Source organism: Artemia sp. Qi Xiang Cuo, chromosome 18 (genome assembly GCF_049724085.1).
Source record: "Artemia sp. Qi Xiang Cuo chromosome 18, ASM4972408v1, whole genome shotgun sequence".
In the NCBI taxonomy this organism is placed as follows: domain Eukaryota; kingdom Metazoa; phylum Arthropoda; class Branchiopoda; order Anostraca; family Artemiidae; genus Artemia; species Artemia sp. Qi Xiang Cuo.
The window spans coordinates 19,827,764-19,848,530 of record NC_142811.1 but is presented as its reverse complement, the minus strand read 5'-3'; the positions used below and the strand labels follow the sequence as shown (position 1 = coordinate 19,848,530).

Below are 20,767 nucleotides of genomic sequence, written 5' to 3'. Positions count from 1 at the left end.
GAAAACGCAATTTCAGTTATTTGAGCAGAATTTTAAGCCATGTCAATGTTACAAGTTATGTCATGGGAAGATGTTTTGAAATAGCCATTACCCATTGAAATTTTGACAAAACAACATTTTACCTTAAATTTTCAGTTATCAGTTTCTTTTTCTCTGGCTTTAGTTCTGAAAATGCAATTTCCGTTATTTGAGCAGAATTTTAAGCCATATCAATATTTTATTTCCAAAATTTAGAAAATGTATTTTCATATATTTAAAACCTTATAAGTTGGGATTGAGCAAAGTTTTGAAGCTGAAAACATATTTGTTGTAATTTTAAACAGAAGATCTATTTTGCAAGGTTCCATTGCTATAACTCACTAATTTTTAAAGGTCATTCAAAGTTTTTGAAATCCCCCTTACCATTCATCCCATTCCCCCTTCATACTCTAAAATCTGGCTGATAATTTGAAATTTGAAAAGCCTTATTTTCCGGGGGGATTGAAATACCCATTACCCACTGAAATTTTGACAAAACAACATTTTACCTTAATTTTCAGTTATTAGTTTTTTTTTCTGGCTTTAGTCTGAAAACGCAATTTCAGTTATTTGAGCAGAATTTTAAGCCATATCAATGTTACAAGTTATGTCATGGGAAGATGTTTTTGAAATACCATTACCCATTGAAATTTCCAGGGGGATTTTCTGGCGGTGTTTGCCAAGAACCACAAATTTGATAGCATGAGTTTTATTAAAATCTTTGACTTTTAGGGGTTTTTTCCCCATTTTACAAAACTCAGACAAATTTTTTAGACAGGCCAATTATCAACCAGATTTTAGAGTATGATTCTAGTGCAACACGTTGCAATGAAATGGTCAGCTTAGATTAGTATAAGCAGGGGCACTGCGAGCAGGTTGCTGACCACCGCCCCGCCCTCCCCCTGCTATCAAGTCCTTGCAGCTAACTTTTCCACCCTCGAAAGAAAATTTTTATATAAGTTCCAGAATTTTTTACATATTTTAAAATCGCAGATGTAAAAAAGAAAAGCAAAATTTTTCAACATTATAGGATTAAACTATTTGAATATGTTTTATGTGGTTACCCAACTCAAAATGTTAAGGGGTTTCCAAAAAAAATAATCAAAACGAATATGATTATTCAGTACTTGTGCATTATAAATAACCCACCGGTATAGACTGTACAAGGAAACCAGACAAATGGGTATTTGTTAGACAAATAAACAAGACAACATTGCTAGACAAAGACATAAAACATATTCAAATAGCTTAATCCTATGATGTTGAAAATTTTTGCTTTTCTTTTTTACATCTGTAATTTAAAATATGTTAAAAATGAAGGAACTTGTATAAAAATTTTCTTTCGAGGGTGGAAAGGTTAGCTGCAAGGGGATTTGATAGCAGGGGGAGGGGGAGGGCAGAGACAGTGGTCAGCAACCTGCTCATGGTGCCCCTGCTTATGCTAATCTAAGCTGACCATTTTGCTGCAACGTGTTGCACTGGAATCTTACTCTAAAAAATCTGGTTGATAATTTGCCTATCTAAAAAATTTGTCTGAGTTTCGTAAAAGGAGGAAACAACCCCTAAAAGTCAAAGATTTTAATAAAACTCATACCATCAAATTTGTGGTTCTTGGCAAATACCCACCGGAAAATCCCCCCGGAAAATACCTCCCCACGAAAAATACCCCCCCCCCCACGGGAAATACCCCTGTGGAAAATAAGGCTTTTCAAATTTCATATTAACAACCAGATTTTAGAGTATGAAAGGGGAATGGGATGAATGGTAAGGAGGATTTCAAAAACTTTGAATGACCTTTAAAAATCTGTGAGTTATAGCAATGGAACCTTGCAAAATAGATCTTCTGTTTAAATGAAGTACAACAAAATTATTTCAGCTTCAAAACTTTGCTCAATCCCAACTTATAAGGTTTTAAATATATGCAAATACATTTCCTAAATTTTGGAAATAAAACATTGATATGGCTTAAAATTCTGCCCAAATGACTTTCAGAATTAAAGCCAGAGAAAAAGCAACTGATAACTGAAAATTAAGGTAAAATGTTGTTTTGTTAAAATTTCAATGGGTAATGGTATTTCAAAAACATCTTCCCATGACATAACTTGTAACATTGATATGACTTAAAATTCTGCTCAAATAACTGAAATTACGTTTTCAGACTAAAGCCAGAGAAAAAGAAACTGATAACAGAAAATTAAGGTAAAATGTTGTTTTGTCAAAATTTCAATGGGTAATGGGTATTTCAAAAACATCTTCCAATGACATAAATTGTCCTCTAAAGTCGATTCTGATGTTTGTACTGCTCTATGTCTTAGCGCTTTAGAAATATTTAAAAAAGCTTCTAAAGTAGAATTTTGGAAAATGTTGAGTTTCAGGCAAAGGGGGATTTATAAAAAAAATTTGAGTTTGGGGCAAAGGGGGATTTCAAAAAAATTTTGAGTTTGGGGGAAGAGGGACTTATTGTAGAATTAATTTAGCCTCTAAAGTCAATTCTGATGTTTGTAGTGCGCTATCTATTAGTGCTTTGGAAATATTTAAAAAGCTTCTAGAGTAGAATTTTAGAAAATTTTTAGTTTGGGGGGAAGGGGGATTTCAAAAACATCTCCTCATGACATAAATTGTCCTCTAAAGTCGATTCTGACGTTTGTAGCGCTCTATGTCTTAGCGCTTTAGAAGTATTTAAAAAAGCCTCTAAAGTAGAACTTTGGAAAATTTTGAGTTTGGGGCAAAGGGAGATTTCAAAAACATATTCCCATAACATAAATTGTCCTCTAAAGTTCATTCTGATGTTTGTAGCGCTCTATGTCTTAGCACTTTAGAAATATTTAAAAAAGCTTCTAAAGTAGAATTTTTAAAAATTTTGAGTTTGGGGCAAATGGGGATTTTAAAAACATCTTCCCATGACATAAATTGTCCTATAAAGTTGATTCTGATGTTTGTAGCACTCTCATGAAGAGTGCTACAATTCTCATGAATAAAGAGTGCTTTATTCTCATGAAGCTTTTTAAGCATTTCTGAAGCACTAATTGATAGAGCACTACAAACATCAGAATTGACTTTAGAAGACAAGTTATGTCATGGGAAGATGTTTATGAAATCCCCCCTCCCCAAAACTCAAAAATTTCTAAAATTCTACTTAAGAAGCTTTTTAAATATTTCTAAAGCACTAAGAGATAGAGTGCTACAAATATCAGAATCGACTTCAGAGGCCAAATTATGTTATGGGAAGATGTTTTTGAAATCCCCCTCCCCCCAAACTCAAAATTTTACTTTAGAAGCTCTTTTAAATATGTCTAAAGCACTAAGACACAGAGTGCTACAGACATCAGAATCTACTTTAGAAGACAATTTATGTTATGGGAAGATGTTTTTGAAATCTCCCTTTGCCCCGAACTCAAAATTTTCCAAAATTCTACTTTAGAGGCTTTTTTAAATATTTCTAAAGCACTAAGACATAGAGCGCTAAAAACATCAGAATCAACTTTAGAGGCCAAATGAATTCTACAATAATTCTCTCTTCCCCCAAACTCAATTTTTTTTTAAACCCCCCTTTGCCCAAAACTCAAAATTTTCCCAAATTCTACTTTAGCAGTTTTTTTTTAATATTTCTAAAGTGCTAAGACATAGAGCACTAAAAACAACAGAATTGCCTTTAGAGGACAAGTTACGTCATGGGAAGATGTTTTTGAAATCCCCCTTCCCCCCAAACTCAAAATTTTCTAAAATTCTACTATAGAAGCCTTTTAAATATTTCCAAAGCACTAATGGATAACAAGCTAAAAACATCAGAATCAACGTTAGAGGCCAAATTAATTCTAAAATAATTCCCCCTTCACCCCAAACTCGAAATTTCCCAAAATTCTACTTTAGAAGCTTTTTTAAATATTTCTAAAGTGCTAAGACATAGAGTGCTACAAACATCAAAATCAACTTTAGAGTACAAGTTATGTAATGGGAAGATGTTTTTGAAATCCCCCTTCCCCCCAAACTCAAAATTTTCTAAAATTCTACTCTAGAAACTTCTTCAATATTTCCAACGCACTAATAGATAGCACGCTAAAAACATCAGAAGCGCCTTCGGAGATCACATTAATTCCAAAATAATTCCCACTTCCCCCCACACTCAATTTTTTTTTAAATCCCCCTTTGCCCCAAACTCAAAATTTTCAAAAATTATACTTCAGAAGCTTTTTTAAATATTCCTAAAGCGCCACGACATAGAGTGCTACAAACATCAAAATCGACTTTAAATGAAGGGGGATTTCAAAAAATTTGAGTTTGAGGGGAAGGGGGAATTATTGTAGAATTTAATTTAGCCTCTAAAGTTGATTCTGATGTTTTTAGTGTGCTATCTATTAGTGCTTTGGAAATACTTCAAAAGCTTCTAGAGTAGAATTTTAGAAAATTTTGACTTTGGGGGGAAGGGGGATTTCAAAAACATATCCCCATGACATAATGTGTCCTCTAAAGTCGATTTTGATGTTTGTAGCACTCTATGTCTCAGCACTTTAGAAATATTTAAAAAATCTTCTAAAGTAGAATTTTGGAAAATTTTGAGTTTGGGGTGAAGGGGGATTTGAAAAAAATGTTGAGTTTGGGGGGAAGGGGGAATTATTGTAGAATTAATTTGGCCTCTAAAGTCAATTCTGATGTTTTTAGCGCACTATCTATTAGTGCTTTGGAAATATTTAAAAAGCTTCTAGAGTAGAATTTTAGAAAATTTTGAGTTTGGGGGGAAGGGGGATTTCAAAAACATCTCCCCATGACATAATGTGTCCTCTAAAGTCGATTCTGATGTTTGTAGTGCTCTATGTCATAGCGCTTTAGAAATATTTAAAATAGCCTCTAAAGCAGAATTTTGGAAATTTTTAGTTTGGGGCAAAGGGGGATTTCAAAAACATATTCCCATGACATAAATTATCCTCTAAAGTTGATTCTGATGATTGTAGTGCTCTATGTCTTAGCACTTTAGAAATATTGAAAAAAGGCTTCTATAGTAGAATTTTTGATAATTTTGAGTTTGGGGCAAATGGGGATTTTAAAAACATCTTCCCATGACATAAATTGTCCTCTAAAGTCAATTCTGATGTTTGTAGCACTCTATGTCTTAGCACTTTAGAAATATTTAAAAAAGCTTTTGAAGTAGAATTTTGTGAAATTTTGAGTTTGGGGCAAAGGGGGATTTACAAAAATTGATTTTGGGGGGAAGGGGGAATTATTGTAGAATTAATTTGGCCTCTAAAGTCGATTCTGATGTTTTTGGCACACTATCTATTAGTGCTTTGGAAATATTTAAAAAGCTTCTAGAGTAGTATTTAAGAAAATTTTGAGTTTGGAGGGAAAGGGGATTTCAAAAACATCTTCCCATGACAGAACTTGTACTCTAAAGTCAATTTTGATGTTTGTAGCACTCTATGTCTTAGCGCTTTAGAAATATTTAAAAAAGCTTCTAAAGTAGAATTTTGGGAAATTTTGAGTTTGGGGTGAAGGGAGATTTCAAAAAAATTTTGAGTTTGGGGGGAAGGGGAATTATTGTAGAATTAATTTGGCCTCTAAAGTTGATTCTGATGTTTTTAGCAGGTTGTCTATTAGTGCTTTAGAAATATTTAAAAAGCTTCTAGAGTAGAATTTTAGAAAATTTTGAGTTTGGGGGGAAGGGGGATTTCAAAAAAATCTTCCCATGACACAAATTGTCCTCTAAAGGAGATTCTCATGTTTTTAGCGTTCTATGTCTTAGTGCTTTAGAAATATTTAAAAAAAACTTCTAAAGTAGAATTTTGGAAAATTTTGAGTTTGGGGCAAAGGGGGATTTCAAAAAATTTTGAGTTTGGGGGAAGGGGGAATTATTATAGAATTAATTTGGCCTCTAAATTGATTCTGATGTTTTTAGCACTCTACGTCTTAGTGCTTTAGAAATATTTAAAAAAGCCTCTAAAGTAGAATTTTGGAAAATTTTGAGTTTGGGGCAAAGGGGGATTTCAAAAACATCTTCCCATAACATAAATTGTCCTCTAAAGTAGATTTGGATGTTTGTAGCACTCTATATCTTAGCACTTTAGAAATATTTAAAAAAGCTTCTAAAGTAAAATTTTGAGTTTGGGGGGAGGGGAGATTTCAAAAACATCTTCCCATAACATAATTTGGCCCCTGAAGCTGAATCTGATATTTGTAGTGCTCTATCTATTAGTACTTTAGAAATATTTAAAAAGCTTCTTTAGAATAATTTTAGAAATTTTTGAGTTTTGGGGAGGGGGATTTCATAAACACCTTCCCATGACATAACTTGTCTTTTAAAGTCAATTCTGATGTTTGTAGCACTCTATTAATTAGTGCTTGAGAAATACTTAAAAAGCTTCATGAGTGCATGCACCTATAAAAATAAAAACATCTTCTCATAACATAATTTGTCCTCTAAAAACAATTTGGATTTTTTTTACTGGTCTATCTCTTGTCAAATCCTTTCCCTAATTAATAAAGTTTATATGGCTTATCAACACAGAGTTGTCTTCTACCCCATGGCACCTACATGCTACAGTTAAAGGGGTTATGATAAGCAAAGTTGTGACATCACAAATGGGTTCCGTAAGCAATGTCAGCTAGATAGTAAATAAGTTAAAGCAATGACTGTTAAATGAAAATAGAATTTTGTAATATATCTTAATGAACAAGGTTAAAATCTGAAGTTGTGTAAGGTAAGCAGTGATTTATAATTATGATAATAATATAGGATGAAATGTAAGCTAAAACAACTAGTAATGTGCAGTAATTTACCATTATATAGAGGGGAGGAGTGGAGGTAGGTACTTCAAAGTACCTTCCCAGAACATACCTTAGCATGTAGCCTAGATCCATCCCTGAAAGTTTCATTTTCCAAACCTAACCCCTTTCCAAGATAGTCAAAAGAAAAAAAAGTAGAATTTTACCAAAATGATTATTAGCCTATATTTGGAAAGAGCATAAAAAAAGGCATCAAGTGGTAGGCTAGGCCTATGTTTACTTTATTTGTAAGTCAATAATATGAACTGTGAAAAATTTAACAAAAGTGCCTCATCTAGATTTTACTGTTAACGAAATGTATCCAATTACTTTAAGCATTAGAATTGAAGATGATTCAAGAATTAAGATCCTAGCCTAGCCTCTTTATTGGATAGGCTAGCATTGGCCTGCACAGAGCTTACTGTAAACAAAATCCAGGAGCTGGTTGACTACACGAGGATCAAATTCTTGCACGCCTAGTTCTTTAATCATTGATGAAATGACCAGTGCATCCTTAGGAACTGGTTTTGAGCTATTTGTATGTGCCATCTTTTTATCAGAAATAATAGCACGTGTCGAAAATTCAAATCTTTAATAATTTCTAAAATAACTGAAGGGCCTACCTTTCAATTTTTATTTGAAAGAAAAAATACAATTGTCTCTGATTCAAAATATTTTCTAGAACTATTATCAGCATCATAGTTGAATCCCGTTATTTCAGAATAAATTTTTGCTTATTAAATTTTCCTTTGTTTGAAAACCTTTTAAGGAATTTACATTTGTTTTTGTCAGCAAAAGTCAAACTATAAAAACATGGGTTTGCAAAATGGTTGACAAGTAAATAATCAACAAGAAGATGGTTGAAAAGTCAGCTGCTTTAGAAGGATTGCCTACCAAATTCATATCTTCTATTAAGACTCTGTTTGAGCTTCTTGATGATAAGCATGTAGGGTCTGTAGCTTTTGAAGGTAAACGCTAGAAAGATAGCCTAGTTTTGTTTGATAGGCCTAGCCTATTAGGCTACCCAAGTCTAATTGAAATGTTCAGAAAATTCATTCATTCAAGCATCTTTACAGCAAAGTAGGCTTCTTCTCATATTTTGTTGGTGACCGCTAGATTTTTCAAATAGGCCTAATTTAAGTGGTTAGCCTAATGATCATCTTGCTGAAAATAAAAATTAAAATTACAAGTTCTGTAAAATTCCTGTAAACTATAGCCTAAATTACATATTCTGTAAACCTCCTGTAAGCTATATTCTATATTGTATTTTTTAGGTCAAGAGTAGCCTACACTTAGAGTAATAGGCTATTGTTCCAACAGATTAAACATTAATATTTTGCTTGCCAAGTTCAAGTTACCAACCCTCCCCAAAACTTCCATCTTGATAAAGAAAATTCTCCCACTGGAAAATAGGCCTAACCAGTAAATATTAAGAAGTTCATATAGTTGACGAACAAACAGGTGGTAAAATTTTACCAAATCATATTATTGAATAACAACTAAAGTGGGTCAATATCTACAAAATCATATTATTGAGTTAGGACAAAAGTGAATACACCATTCGATGCCTTTTTTTATGCTGATTACAAATATAAGCATTTCTATCAGAAATGAGTTTCAGCCCTCCCCTCTATATAGGCCAATTCAGGGTTAGGTTAGGTTGGGTTAGGTTAGGTATAGCCTATATAGGGGGGGGCTGCAATTCTTTTCTGATAGAAATGCTTATTATATTCATAATCAGCATAAAAAAAGGCATCAAATGGTGTAGGCTATCCACTTTATTCCTAACTCAATAATATGATTTCGTAGATATTGACCCTAAAGTGAATATACCATTTGATGCCTTTTTATGCTGATGCCTTTTCATTTTTGTTGGAAATGAATTTTGCAAATTCAATTTTAAGCCCTTTTAGGACCCTTGAAAATAATTTATTTCAAACTTACTATTTGATTATAAATCCATTTTGTAAAAATTTTGGGTCATAATATCCAGAGTAATCCTAGTTAGCATGTTTTGCAGGGGAAGAACCTATATCTTCACTTCTTTCCTTGTTTTTCCAGTGTTTCTAAATCTAAATATAACCTTCATTTGCATCACAAATGAACTTTGTGGCCCATCCCTGTGATGTGCAAATATATACCCTGATTTGGATATATTTAGGGGTGGGGGTAAGGTTCATTTCTGATTCAAATGAAGGTAATATTTATATTCAGGATACAGTTCTGGGTATATATTTTCACATTAAGGGGATGGGGGTATATACTCTGTTAATATATATATTTATTTATGCCCGCTTACAATGGAGAAATGGAAAAAAAAAGCAGGGTACAAAATGAAACAAAAAAAGAAGAAAAACATGTTCAACACTAAAAATTAAATACAGGTACTTCATTCACAGAAACAGTTGAGTCAGCAGTGAGTCGTAGAGTTTACTGAGGGATTGTCTTGAGGCTCTCCGTTCTAGATCAATCACCTTGGTTGATGGATCAAAGATTCCATATATGGATGAGATCTCTGTGTTAGAAAATCTCAGTGGAAGTCCCAGCAAAAATTTTGCAAATCTGTAGTACGTGGTTTGTATTTTTTGACGCTCAGTGAGGGACAACATTTCCCACAAGGGTGATATATACCAGATGGCAGGAGATATATTGGTTCTAAGGAATTCATGTATTTCTTAGAAAAACAAGGGAAGAAGTGAAGATAAAGGTTCTCCCTCTGTAAAATCTGTTAATTAGGTTTATTCTGCATATTATGAAGTAAGAATTGTTTTCTTAGCATGTTTTGTTATATAGGGGACCAACTGCACATTTATACCAAGTTGTATAATTCACAAAAAATAATTTGTCAGGATGAAGTTGAATAAAAAAAAATTCAAAACAGTTCCTTCATGTTTTCTTCTTAATCTCTTAGGCTATTTAAAAACTGCTTTTTCACCTAATGTCAAAAAATATCAAAGCTGACTGAAGAAACATGGTGGATGGCAAAATGGAGAAGTTGTTTTGAGTTTTTTTTTTTATCCAACTGAATTGTGACAAATCAATGGCTTGTGGATTATATAACTTTAACAAAATGAATTTACAATGAAATATTTAGTTTGAAACCAATGTTTTAACCCTTTTCATACAAAAAAAAAAAAAAACATTCAGAGGCAACACTAGAGCATTGCCTATATTAAAGGCCATACAGCTCCAATGTTTTATTATTATTATTTTTTTTTCCCAGAGGCACTTCATATGGAAAGGGTTGTCATAGCAACTTCAAAGGGGGACTCAAATAGAGAGTTCTAGTGCCCTTTTTAAGGGTCAAAAGTGATTGGATGGCAACTAGCCCCCCCCCCCCAGGCCCATCATTCACCCAAACACATCCAATCAAAATTTTGAGATAGCCATTTTGTTCAGCATAGTTGATTTCCAGATAGAAAATATGTCTTTGAGGACACTCCCCCACAACCCTCAAGGCAAGGGTTTTAAGTTATGCCCAGGCTATATAAGAAAAATGTTGGCACAATTTATTATTTATTATTTTTTTTCCTTTGGGGCAGGGCACTTTGTATTGAAGAAGTTGTTGTAGAAACTTCAAAAAGGGATCATTCAATTGGAAATTGGAGTGGCTTGTGCCCTTTTTAATAGTCAAAAGTGATTGGAAGGCAACTAACACCCCTTCCATATCTACCATTTCCTGAAACATATCCAATCAAAATTTTGAGATAGCCATTTTGTTTAGTATAGTTGATTTCCAGATAGAAATTATGTTTTTGAGGAGGACACTCCCCCACAGTCTTCAGGGCAAGGGTTGTAAGTTATGCCCTGGGGGCATTTAAGGTTTTTATAGAAGGTGTTGTGGTAGAAACTTCAAAAAAGGCTCATTTGATTGAAAATTCAAAGAGCTAGTGCCCTTTTTAATAGTCAAAATAATTGGAGGGCAACTAACCCCCATCTCGCACCCAACTTTTCCCCAAACGCATCCAATCAACATTTTGATATAGCCATTTTATTCAACGTAGTTGTAAAATCAGGAAATTAAGCCTTTGAAGGTGACAACCCCCCACAGCACTCAGATCAAGGGTTGTAAGTTATGCCCTGGGGGCATATAAGGTTTTTATAGAAAGCATTGTCGTAGAAACTTCAGAAAGGGCTCATTAGATTGGAAATTTTAATGACTAGTTTGTTGTTAGTAGTTTAAAGTGGTTCTAAGGCAACTGACACCCCTTCCATGCCCACCATTTCCCCAAACACATCCAATCAAATTTTTGATATTGCCATTTTGTTTAATGTAGTTGAAAGTTCTGGAAATTATATGTTTGAGCAGGACACTCCCCCCACAGTCTTCAGGGGCAAGGGTGAGTTATACCCTGGGGGCATATATGGTTCTTATGGAAGGAATACTCATATAAACTTCAGAGAGGGCTCATTTGAATGGAAATTGAAAGTTCTAGTTCACTTTTTAAGCATCAAAAGATATTGGAGGGTAGCCAGCTCCCCTCCCCCAAACCTCTTTTTTCCTAATGTATCCAATAAAAATGTTCAAAGATTATATGACAAAAATTCCGGTGCCAACACAACCCCCCCCCCCCCAGGGCAGGCATTGTAAGTTGTGCCCTGGGGGCATATATGGGTCTTATGGAAGGGATGTTCATATTAACTTCAAAGAGGGCTCATTTAATTGGAAATTGAAAGTTCTAGTTCAGTTTTAAGAGTCAAAAGGGATTAGAGGGCACCTAGCCCCCCCCCCCCTCCATTCCCTTTTTTCCTCAAACCCATCCAATAAGGACTTTGAGATAGCTTTTTTTTAAATAGTTTAAAGATCATATTAAAAAACTCCAGGGTCAACACAGCCCCCCAGGGCCTGGGGGCAGGTGTTGTAAGTTACGCCCTGGGGAATATATGGTTCTTATTGAAGGGATGCTCGTAAAAACTTCAGAGAGGGCTCATTTGATTGGAAATTGAAAGTTCTATCTCAGGTTTTTAGAGTAAAAAGAGATTGAAGGGCAACTAGCCCCCTCCCTCACACTCCTTTTTCCCCGAATGCATCCAATAAAAACTTTGAGATAGTCATTAATTTAAAAATTGCCCAAAAGTCAGATAAAAAAAACTCAGGTGTCATCACTACCCCCCCCCCCAGGGCCTGGGGCAGGCATTGTAAGTTATGCCCTGGGGCATATATGGATTGTATGAAAGGAATGCTTGTAAAGGCCATTTTAAGCTTAAGCTCAGCAGATACAAATACCTTTTAAAATTCAAACTCAAAACAACCAGAAATTACTATTAAAGAATAAATGAAACCCAAAACAAACAGAAATTAAATAAACAATCATAGCAGAAACATACAACAAGATATAATATAAATGAATAAATAGATCTTAAAGCAAGTAATGATTGGATTGAATATGAAAGTCAAGTTTAAAATGAAATAAAATATTTTCCTTTTGAAGTATAAATGAAACTTAAATCAAACAGAAATTAAATAAACAATTAATGCAAACAAACATGCAATAGATATTAATGTAAATTAATAAATAAATTTTAAGACGAGTGAAACTTAAATTGAATATGCAAATCAAGCTTGAAACAAACAAAATCACTACAAACAAGAGTTTGGGTATGATCTCCTTCTCTCACTGTAAAAGTCTAAAACCTACTGCATCATTGGTGCTTTACTGAAAACTATATGCATCTTAAACAGTCTTGGAAAGTATAAACAACATCAAATTGAATATTTGATGTATAATGATATTAATTGTTGAAAGATCCATCAGTTCAAGAATTTATTTCACTGTAATTGTATTTTTATTTTCAATGCTGTAAGAACTGGAAAAGAAAATATTTTTAATATAATTCGTTTTCAGTTAAGTGCCAGTGATGCAGTAGGCTTTTGGTTTTTATTTGCAGTTAGGAAAGGAGGCAGTATCCAAACACAAGAGTTAATAGATTAAACTGAATATTTGATGTATAATGTTATCAATTGCTGAAAGCTCATCAGTTCAAAATGTTACTATAATTTTAATGTTTATTTTGAATATTAAGTGTCATAAATTGGTTTTCAGCAAAGCACCAATGACACAGTAGGTTTTAGACTTTTACAGTGAGAGAAGGAGGTCATATCCAAACTCTTGTTTGTAGGGATTTTTGTTTCTTTCAAGCTTGATTTGCATATTCAATTTAAGTTTCACTTGTTCTAAGATTTATTTATTAATTTATATTAATATCTATTGTGTTTGTTTGCATTGATTGTTTATTTAATTTCTTTTTGTTTTCAGCTTGATTTTCATATTCAATCTAAGCATTACTTGCTTTCAGATCCATTTATTCATTTATATTATTACTTGTTGTATGTTTTTGCTGTGATTGTTCATTTAATTTCTGTTTGTTTTGGGTTTCATTTATTCTTTAATAGTAATTTCTGGCCATTTTGAGTTTGAATTTTAAAAGGTATTTGTATCTGCTGGGCTTAAGTTTAAAATGGCCTTTAATTTTCTTTGGAAAACTTATTTTTCGGGAAGTTTTTTTTTAATTAATAGAAAGAAATAATCATTTTCAAGTTTCCAATAAAGGCCTTAAACTGAATTTACAAGAAAAGCAATCATTATATTCAGAAAGAGCCTAAAAAATGGCATCTAATGGCAGGCTCATCTTATTTATTGGTCAATAATATGAACTGCTCAGTATTTAACAAATAACTTCTGGAGAAAAATTCACCATCTCCCTGTGCAAACAATTCATGCATATTTCCCAATAATAAATACCATATGTAAACAATAGAAAACAATCTCTGGCAGATTCAAAGCTTATTGGTTCTGCAGAATCATCAGTTGCAAGAGCCTCCATGCAAGATGACCTGAATGTGAGTTCACTATGGGCTGATGAGTAGAAACTTAAATTCAATGTTCAGAAGTGCAAGTCAATGTGCTTTAGGAGAAAATGTGGCAGCACCATATGAGCAGATGGTTCCTTGAATGTCTTCAGCAGATGGTTTAGGATAATTGATTGCCTCTTTGGCAGAGGGGAGAGATTTGGGAATTGCTGTTGATGAGGAACTAAAATTTAAAAAACATGCACAGACAGCAGTTGCCAAAGCATCCCAGACCCTAAGCATAATCAAGCATAGTGTATGCAGAAGATCATCCAAAGTTATGACCAATCTGTACAAGGGTTTTGTGCAATCATTGCTAGAATTTGGGATGTGTGCAGCAACACCCCTGAACAATAGCAATCAGCAAAAAATAGAATGTGTCCAAAAACAGTCAACAAAAGCTGTTGATGGATGCAAGAATCTTGATTATCGATCTCAATTATATAAGCTAAAGCTCCCAATACTTTTGTACAGGCCTTGAAGAAGGGATGTCATAATTAATTATAAGCTTTTTAATGCTGACTCCTCATGTCAAGATCCTTTTCAGTTTGATGAATTCTCTAGGACAAGGGGGCATAGTAAGAAGTTGTCCTGGAAGAGGGCAGATACCAGAGTCCATAACCACTACTTCTCAAATAGAGTGATTACCCATTGGAACAATCTTCTTGATAATGCTGTAATTGTTGACACCTTTAAGATCACTGTTGAGAAGAGTTACTCCATTAAACCATGGAAGACAGAGTGGTATGCAATTGAGTTAATAGCTCCCCATCATCACTAAATAGTGACTACAAGATTTTTTCCTTATTTTCCTGGACAATGCAATTTAAGGTAATAATAATTTACTGGCCAACTTTTATTTCATAAAGACATGTGTGATGTAGAAAGGAGTTTCATGTTTGGTAACAACTGCCAATGCAATGAGACAAAATCAATCACATTTTAAAAATAAATTACGCAGTTTTCCTGATGCAAACTTTTGTGTAAAGAGCAACGTATTGAGGAGGTTTGGAGCAACCCCTATTGTATACATAGTAATTTCAGGTTGTTTAAAATTTTAATGTTGCTTCTTACTTTCGATTGAAAAAACTTGCTTTTTTAATATGATATTCAAATAGGCCTAATACCCAACCCCCCCCCCCCCATAGGAAAAATTCATACATCTTTCTCAATAGCAAATACTTTATATAAACAATGGACAAATGTCATAATTTAAATACCTTTCTCCAGGGGTTTTGTGGGGTCAAGTTACACTTGTAGTTATGTTATTCCAACAGATTAAATCTTTTAAAAATTAATATTTTGCTGGTTAATTTTTATTGTAAGCCCATCCTGCATGAGCAGTCTGGAGGAGTTGAGTTCGAATTTAATTGGAGATCAATCATCCCAGGGTTAAACTAGAATTCCTCTCCCCAAAATAGGAACAAATTGAATCCCAAACTGCAATCCATTATTTCAAACAGCTCTTAATAAAGGAATATAATGGATATGCCCAGCTATATGTTGATGGATCTCTAAGTGAAGAGGGATGTGGAAGTGGATGCTTTTTAAAAGAGCTCAGCCTATGCATTATGAAAAAATACAAGGCAGGGACCAGCACACTGACAGCTGAAGTAGTTGCAATCAATTTGGGCCTTAGAGACCCTAATTAAACTGAAACAGAGCAATTAACATATAGTAATATTCTCTGACTCTAAATCTGCTCTCAATATCCTATGAAACACTATTTTTTAAACACTGGGCATAGGCCTACATCAAACCAAAGAAAACCTAAGCAGCCTTGGAAGATTAGGCTATGTTACTAAATTTCAATATATACCTAGTCATCTAGGTAAGAAGGAAATGAAAAAGTAGACAAGATAGCAAAGCAAGAAGCAAAAAGCCAAATGGAACCAGTGAAATCTCTAACTATAAGGGATACAACTAGATTATGACGAAAAACATTACTCGAAGTAAAGCCACCAAATTTATCCCCCTTTCCAACCAGTATGCAATCAGTCTGGTTTCACTGCCTGTGTACAAATACAGCTAACTTCAACCACCACTCTTCTTCATACAAAATGAAGCAGCCAAATGGAGAAGTTGCCAGTAGCCCATTTTGCAGGTACTGTAAAAACACAGAAGAAACCCCTGAGCACATACTATTGAATTGTAAAACACTGAAAAAAACTATTAATGGATGTAAATCTACAACATCATATGTAGTAGGTCAAAATATGCTGACTATATTGAATTGGATAAACCCTACTATGATGTTACCTCACATTATTAGCTAATAGCTGATTTACATCTTTCTATATTCATCCACATTTTGAATATTAATAAGCAGTGTTTACAACAAGGCAGTTTACTATAATAGTAACATAATTTTTACAACAATAGAAACTATGTAGTAAGGCATTATCTCATTCAGTCAAAATTGAATTATCCCAAGGAGAAGTGTATGAACTTATCATGAGAAAAGAAGAAATTAAAGATTTGGATCTATTGTCAACCCAGCCCAGAAAGAAGAGGGGTCAATGATCTGATTTTCAGGAGACTTGCCTTGATTGTCTACAGTTGATTGATTAAATTTAACATAACAATGAACCTTGTTTATTTCAAATTCTGAAAGGTTTTTTTCTAAATAACAAAACTATAGGATAACTTCCATAGTTGCTGTCTGTTGAAGGTAATGTCTCATGTTTAATTATCAATGTTGTGGCCAAGATTTGTAGACTATTGGCCAAGATTGATAATTCTGAAAATTAGTAGTGGTCAAGATTAAAGTCTCAGCTGCCAGGTAAAGGACATACTTCATTCTAATCAGAGATACAGCTCAGATTAGGCACTGGCCAATCACTAGGAGTCTTATTCTATAGGCCTAGGCTACAGCAACAGTAACAAAGAAATCAGACATCAAAGCAAGGGTAGCTCATCTATTTATCATTCCTGCTCTTCAGGAGTAAAAACTATAAAATATAGCAAAGCTTATTAAAGCACTGAAAATGTTCACCTTTATCATTTGCAAATGGAGACCATTAAACTTTACCCACCACCTCTCCCTCTCCCCCTTAATGTGTAAACATGGGATATGGCTCAAATTATATATGCAACTGCTACTATGAACAACTCACTACAGCACGATTCTGCTCAAGGCCAACACAGCTGTGCATTCTTTTCCATCTCAATGTATTCAAAGCTTCCCTCTTTACTCCCTCCCAATATCTATCAATTTCCTTTAAATTTTTTCTTACAACCTCTTCCTATCCCCTTTGGGTACTTACTTTACTTACAGTACCTGGGTACTAAGGTAGGGTGTTTTACCCTATTAGCATAGAGGCATTGATGATTTGACATTGCAATTTTTGAACCACTGTCAACATTTTCCATCCAAAATAGGGTAACTCTGGTTAGTTGTTACTTGGAACGCCATCTCTTGACGCCATTATTATTTTTGACAATCCAAAACGTGGACACTATATCTAATATGCCCAAATAAGAAAAGAATATTCAATTCAATTAGTTTCCTGTTTTTGACAACAAATGAGCTCCCAACAATTTTTTAGCTATGTAAGGCTCAAACTGTCATTACTTGGATCTTTCTTAGCAAAAAAAAAGCTGGGATCAGCACCAATAATCAAAATACATCTGATCTTCTCCAATTTGTAGCCCCATTGGCTTTTTCTTGATAAGATGAAATTAAAATGGCAGCAAATATTATATTGACAAAACCCTTTTCCAAGAGTCAAAAATTCTTGTCTGATGTAGTGGAATTCCAGGTCGACTAAAAATGTTCCTTCAGCCAAATTCAAATGTGGATATTGGCATCTATCCTGAGATTCATTTCTTTTGAGAATATCTTATAGTAACCTTGTTGAAATTTTTTATAGACAGCTACAGGCCCTGTTGAAATATAGGTGACTCTGTCAAAAATTCACTGAACATGTAAAACAGATATACAATTGGGGTCAAAATTAAAGGGTCCTCTGACAAAAACATAGTTGTCAAATTTACGGATACTTTCTCTACAATTAGAGATTTTGATGATTATTATTTTTAATAATATTTCAGATGAAAAAAACATTAAAAAAGGTTTTTCTTTTCTAAATCGTAGTTTTACTGATTTGATGCTAGATTTTTCCATCATCCAAGGAACAGCCACTTGACCTCATACTATGTTTCATATTTTTAAGCATTGGACTTGGTTGATCACATAACCCTAATTCATTTATCACTGAATAACTTTGAAGTAGACCCTCTCTTAATAAATTGTGTATGTTTTCTTTCAAATAAATCTCAAGTTGTAAAGTACAAAACTATTCTCTCTGAAACCCTCCCTAATTAGCATGAAATTCCTCAAGGAACCTTGTTAGGACCATTCTTATATCTAGTATTGATTAATGAAATTAGTAACAGATTCCCTCAAAGGTGTTAATATGTAGATTACCTGCTGATCCTTGAAGTATGTCATCAAAACATCAAAAGTAGCCCCCTCAAAATCCTACGCATGTTTTGGATGAAGCTAAGAATTTACGTATGAAAGTAATTTCCACCAAGTCTAATATAATGACAATTAACTTCTTAAAATTCCTGAAATCTACCCCTGTGTTCTTAGACCCTATGCCACCATAAATACCAGGGAAACGTGTTAAACTCCTTGGTGTTTCAAATTTCTAATAATCTTAAGTAGGACATGCATATTTCAAGGATTCTGGACCTTCCAGACTGGATAGTTAAAACTGAAATTTTTAAAGTGGATTAAAATGGTAGATTAATTTTGAAATGGCCAAATGCTGACAACATTTTCACTGTGAACAACAAAGAAATGTGGACTGTTAAAGCTGAGAGGAAGTGGGCCATTCCAGATAGTGAATGCTATTCTCGTGGCATATACGCAACACTGTGGAAAAAAGAAAAGAGTCATATGACCTATTTTGCACAATTATTCTCCATATGATTATCTAATTTTGTCCCTATACTTCAGAATTTTAATTAGTTTTTTGCTTCCACTATCTGAATAGTGTTTTATATATTTGTCCATTAAAGAAAGTTGTAGAGAAGGAAAGAAATAAAATATAAAGAATAAACATGTTGAATGCATCAGGATCCGCCCACAAGCATTCCCCAAGTATTTTCATGCGTGTCAAATTGGGTTCTGACTTATATCAAAACAGGTAATTTTTTTGTTCTGTCAAATTGGAAGGTGAAAATGCTCCAATTTCAGAAACTTGGCGTTTTGTACCCTTTTCTGATGAAACTTCAAACTTTTAATCAAACAGTTAAATTCCTAGATGCTTTTCTTGCATATTGAAACCCTTTTCAAACAGAAAGTCTTTAAATTAGGCATTCCAGAGTAGAAAAAGTGTTGTTTTTTTTTTACTGTCAAATCATCAGTGCCTTTACCCTAGACAGATGGCTTAAAAAGGATAATCCTTGGCAATATGTCATCTCTTCTTTTGTTCATCGCTCATTGTTCCAAGCTGACCTAGCTGCCTCAACCTTTCTCTCATTATAAACCTAGAAAATGGGGTAAATTAGGAATTTTCAACATAATTTAGCTAATATTAAATTAATTACATCAGTGATGTCTCTTCTTATACTATTTTGTAGGGTAATGATTATTTGTGGGGGAAATTCCATTTTGCCCCCTCAATGGCCCTAGAAGATAAAGCAGTGCATAATAACCAAAAACCAAAAGTTTAAAAGCATGTTTCAAAAATGAATTGTCTAGTAAGGAAAAATTGCAATTTGCAGTTGATTCAAGAATGGTAGTTATTATTTTGCTTAGAGTTAATAGTAAAATGTAATTTTGACAATAAAATTGAAGGAATTTTTAAAAAGAGTCTGAAACCCCTCAAAAATAATCACAACAAAACTGAAAGCATTTTACAGTATATTGATACTGCAACTACAATCAGCTTGGCAAAGGATCCACTGCCATATAACATGTCTGTAGAACAATTGAAGTCTATAGCCTAATAATCATCATAACCAAATTTAGGATTTTATAGAAGGATTTAATTCATGCTGATATAGTGATGAAGTTGTCAGGCTTGCCCTGAGGGGGAATATATATACCCAACTATCAGCCAGCAAAATGGAAAAAAATCAAAAAGGAACAAAAACATCATAGGTTCTGGGTAATCACTTATCAGGGCCTTGTAGCACAATTAAATAAGAATATTTTTTGCCCTCTCAAATTTACATTTGACTTGAGAGAAGCAAAAAATGGAGCTCTGACACATGGGATGATACTAGGCATCATGAGGGATTGGCTCAACTAGTCTCTTACCCTCCTATGTTGAAAAGATATCCGTATCTGAATTAAAACAAAACGTGACCCATGACATAGTCCCAAATTACTCTTGGCTTAAGATGCAAAGGTTTACAGTAACGATTATGGTATAAATCTGAGGGAAATGCAAAGTAAGTTGTCCTGGATCCCACCCCATGGGACAGTTGAATGAGGAACAAGTGTTGATACCGAATTGAAGGTGAAAATTGATTATAGGGCCACTGGAATCGGTTTTGGGGGAATAGTCTCTAACTGGTAATTGAAAAGAGTATTTTCCAGGCACCATAGTTTGAAGACTATGCCTTAGTAAGGGGATCTTAACTGGCCATGTTAAGCCACCATCAGCTTTTAGTGGAAGGGTATCATTTCTGACCTCCCAACAGAAACTTCTCCTCTCCCCTAAACAGGGTCAGCCTATGAAAGTTGATAGGATAGACCTCAAACTCCTTTTCAGGCTCTCCCAATGCAACCACATCTTCAATGTAACCCAACTTTTCTAAAACCTGTTGTAGTCCTTCTAATTTTACCTCCTATTCATCTCCGCTTCCTGCCAAGAGGATGGAGACCACCTCTTCCCCCTTAAGCTATTTTCTTCTCCTGCAGTTTAGAGCTAACAAACACAATTTGCCTGAATATTACTGTCTGCCATTGTAGACTTAATTTTCATATTTTATCTCTGTTTTTTCTCTTTTACTTTTTCTCTGTTTTTCCACTAAAATAAAGCAATCTTCTTGAAATGTGAATTGGACTCTAGTGTCTGCTATCTCAGACTAAAATTTTAAATTCTATTTCCTTTTTGCACCCTTTTTCTCTCTTTTAGATTTTTTTACTTTTGCCAAAGAAATAAATGACTCATCACTGAATGG

At 33.9% G+C, this 20,767-nt stretch overlaps 2 protein-coding genes across 4 annotated transcripts in view; one reads left to right on the top strand and one right to left on the bottom strand.

Annotated features, from left to right (window-relative positions):
- The window catches only part of Taf9 (TBP-associated factor 9), a 37,411-nt gene extending 30,064 nt beyond the window's left edge, over window positions 1-7,347 (bottom strand). Inside the window, exon 1 of the mRNA XM_089104034.1 lies at window positions 7,197-7,347. Within this exon, the coding sequence (XP_088960160.1) occupies window positions 7,197-7,323 (127 nt within the window). The 5' untranslated portion in view covers window positions 7,324-7,347. The remainder of the gene's footprint in view (window positions 1-7,196) is intronic.
- A 239-nt stretch (window positions 7,348-7,586) lies between these two features.
- Window positions 7,587-20,767, top strand: part of LOC148941298 (suppressor APC domain-containing protein 2) — a 35,978-nt gene continuing 22,797 nt past the window's right edge. Inside the window, exon 1 of one of the 3 annotated variants that reach the window (XM_089104457.1) lies at window positions 7,587-7,742. In XM_089104457.1, the coding sequence (XP_088960583.1) occupies window positions 7,631-7,742 (112 nt within the window). In that variant the 5' untranslated portion in view covers window positions 7,587-7,630. Of the gene's footprint in view, window positions 7,743-16,076; window positions 16,296-20,767 lie in introns of those variants that run through there. The other 2 variants (XM_089104459.1, XM_089104458.1) reach the window with 2 other exon arrangements.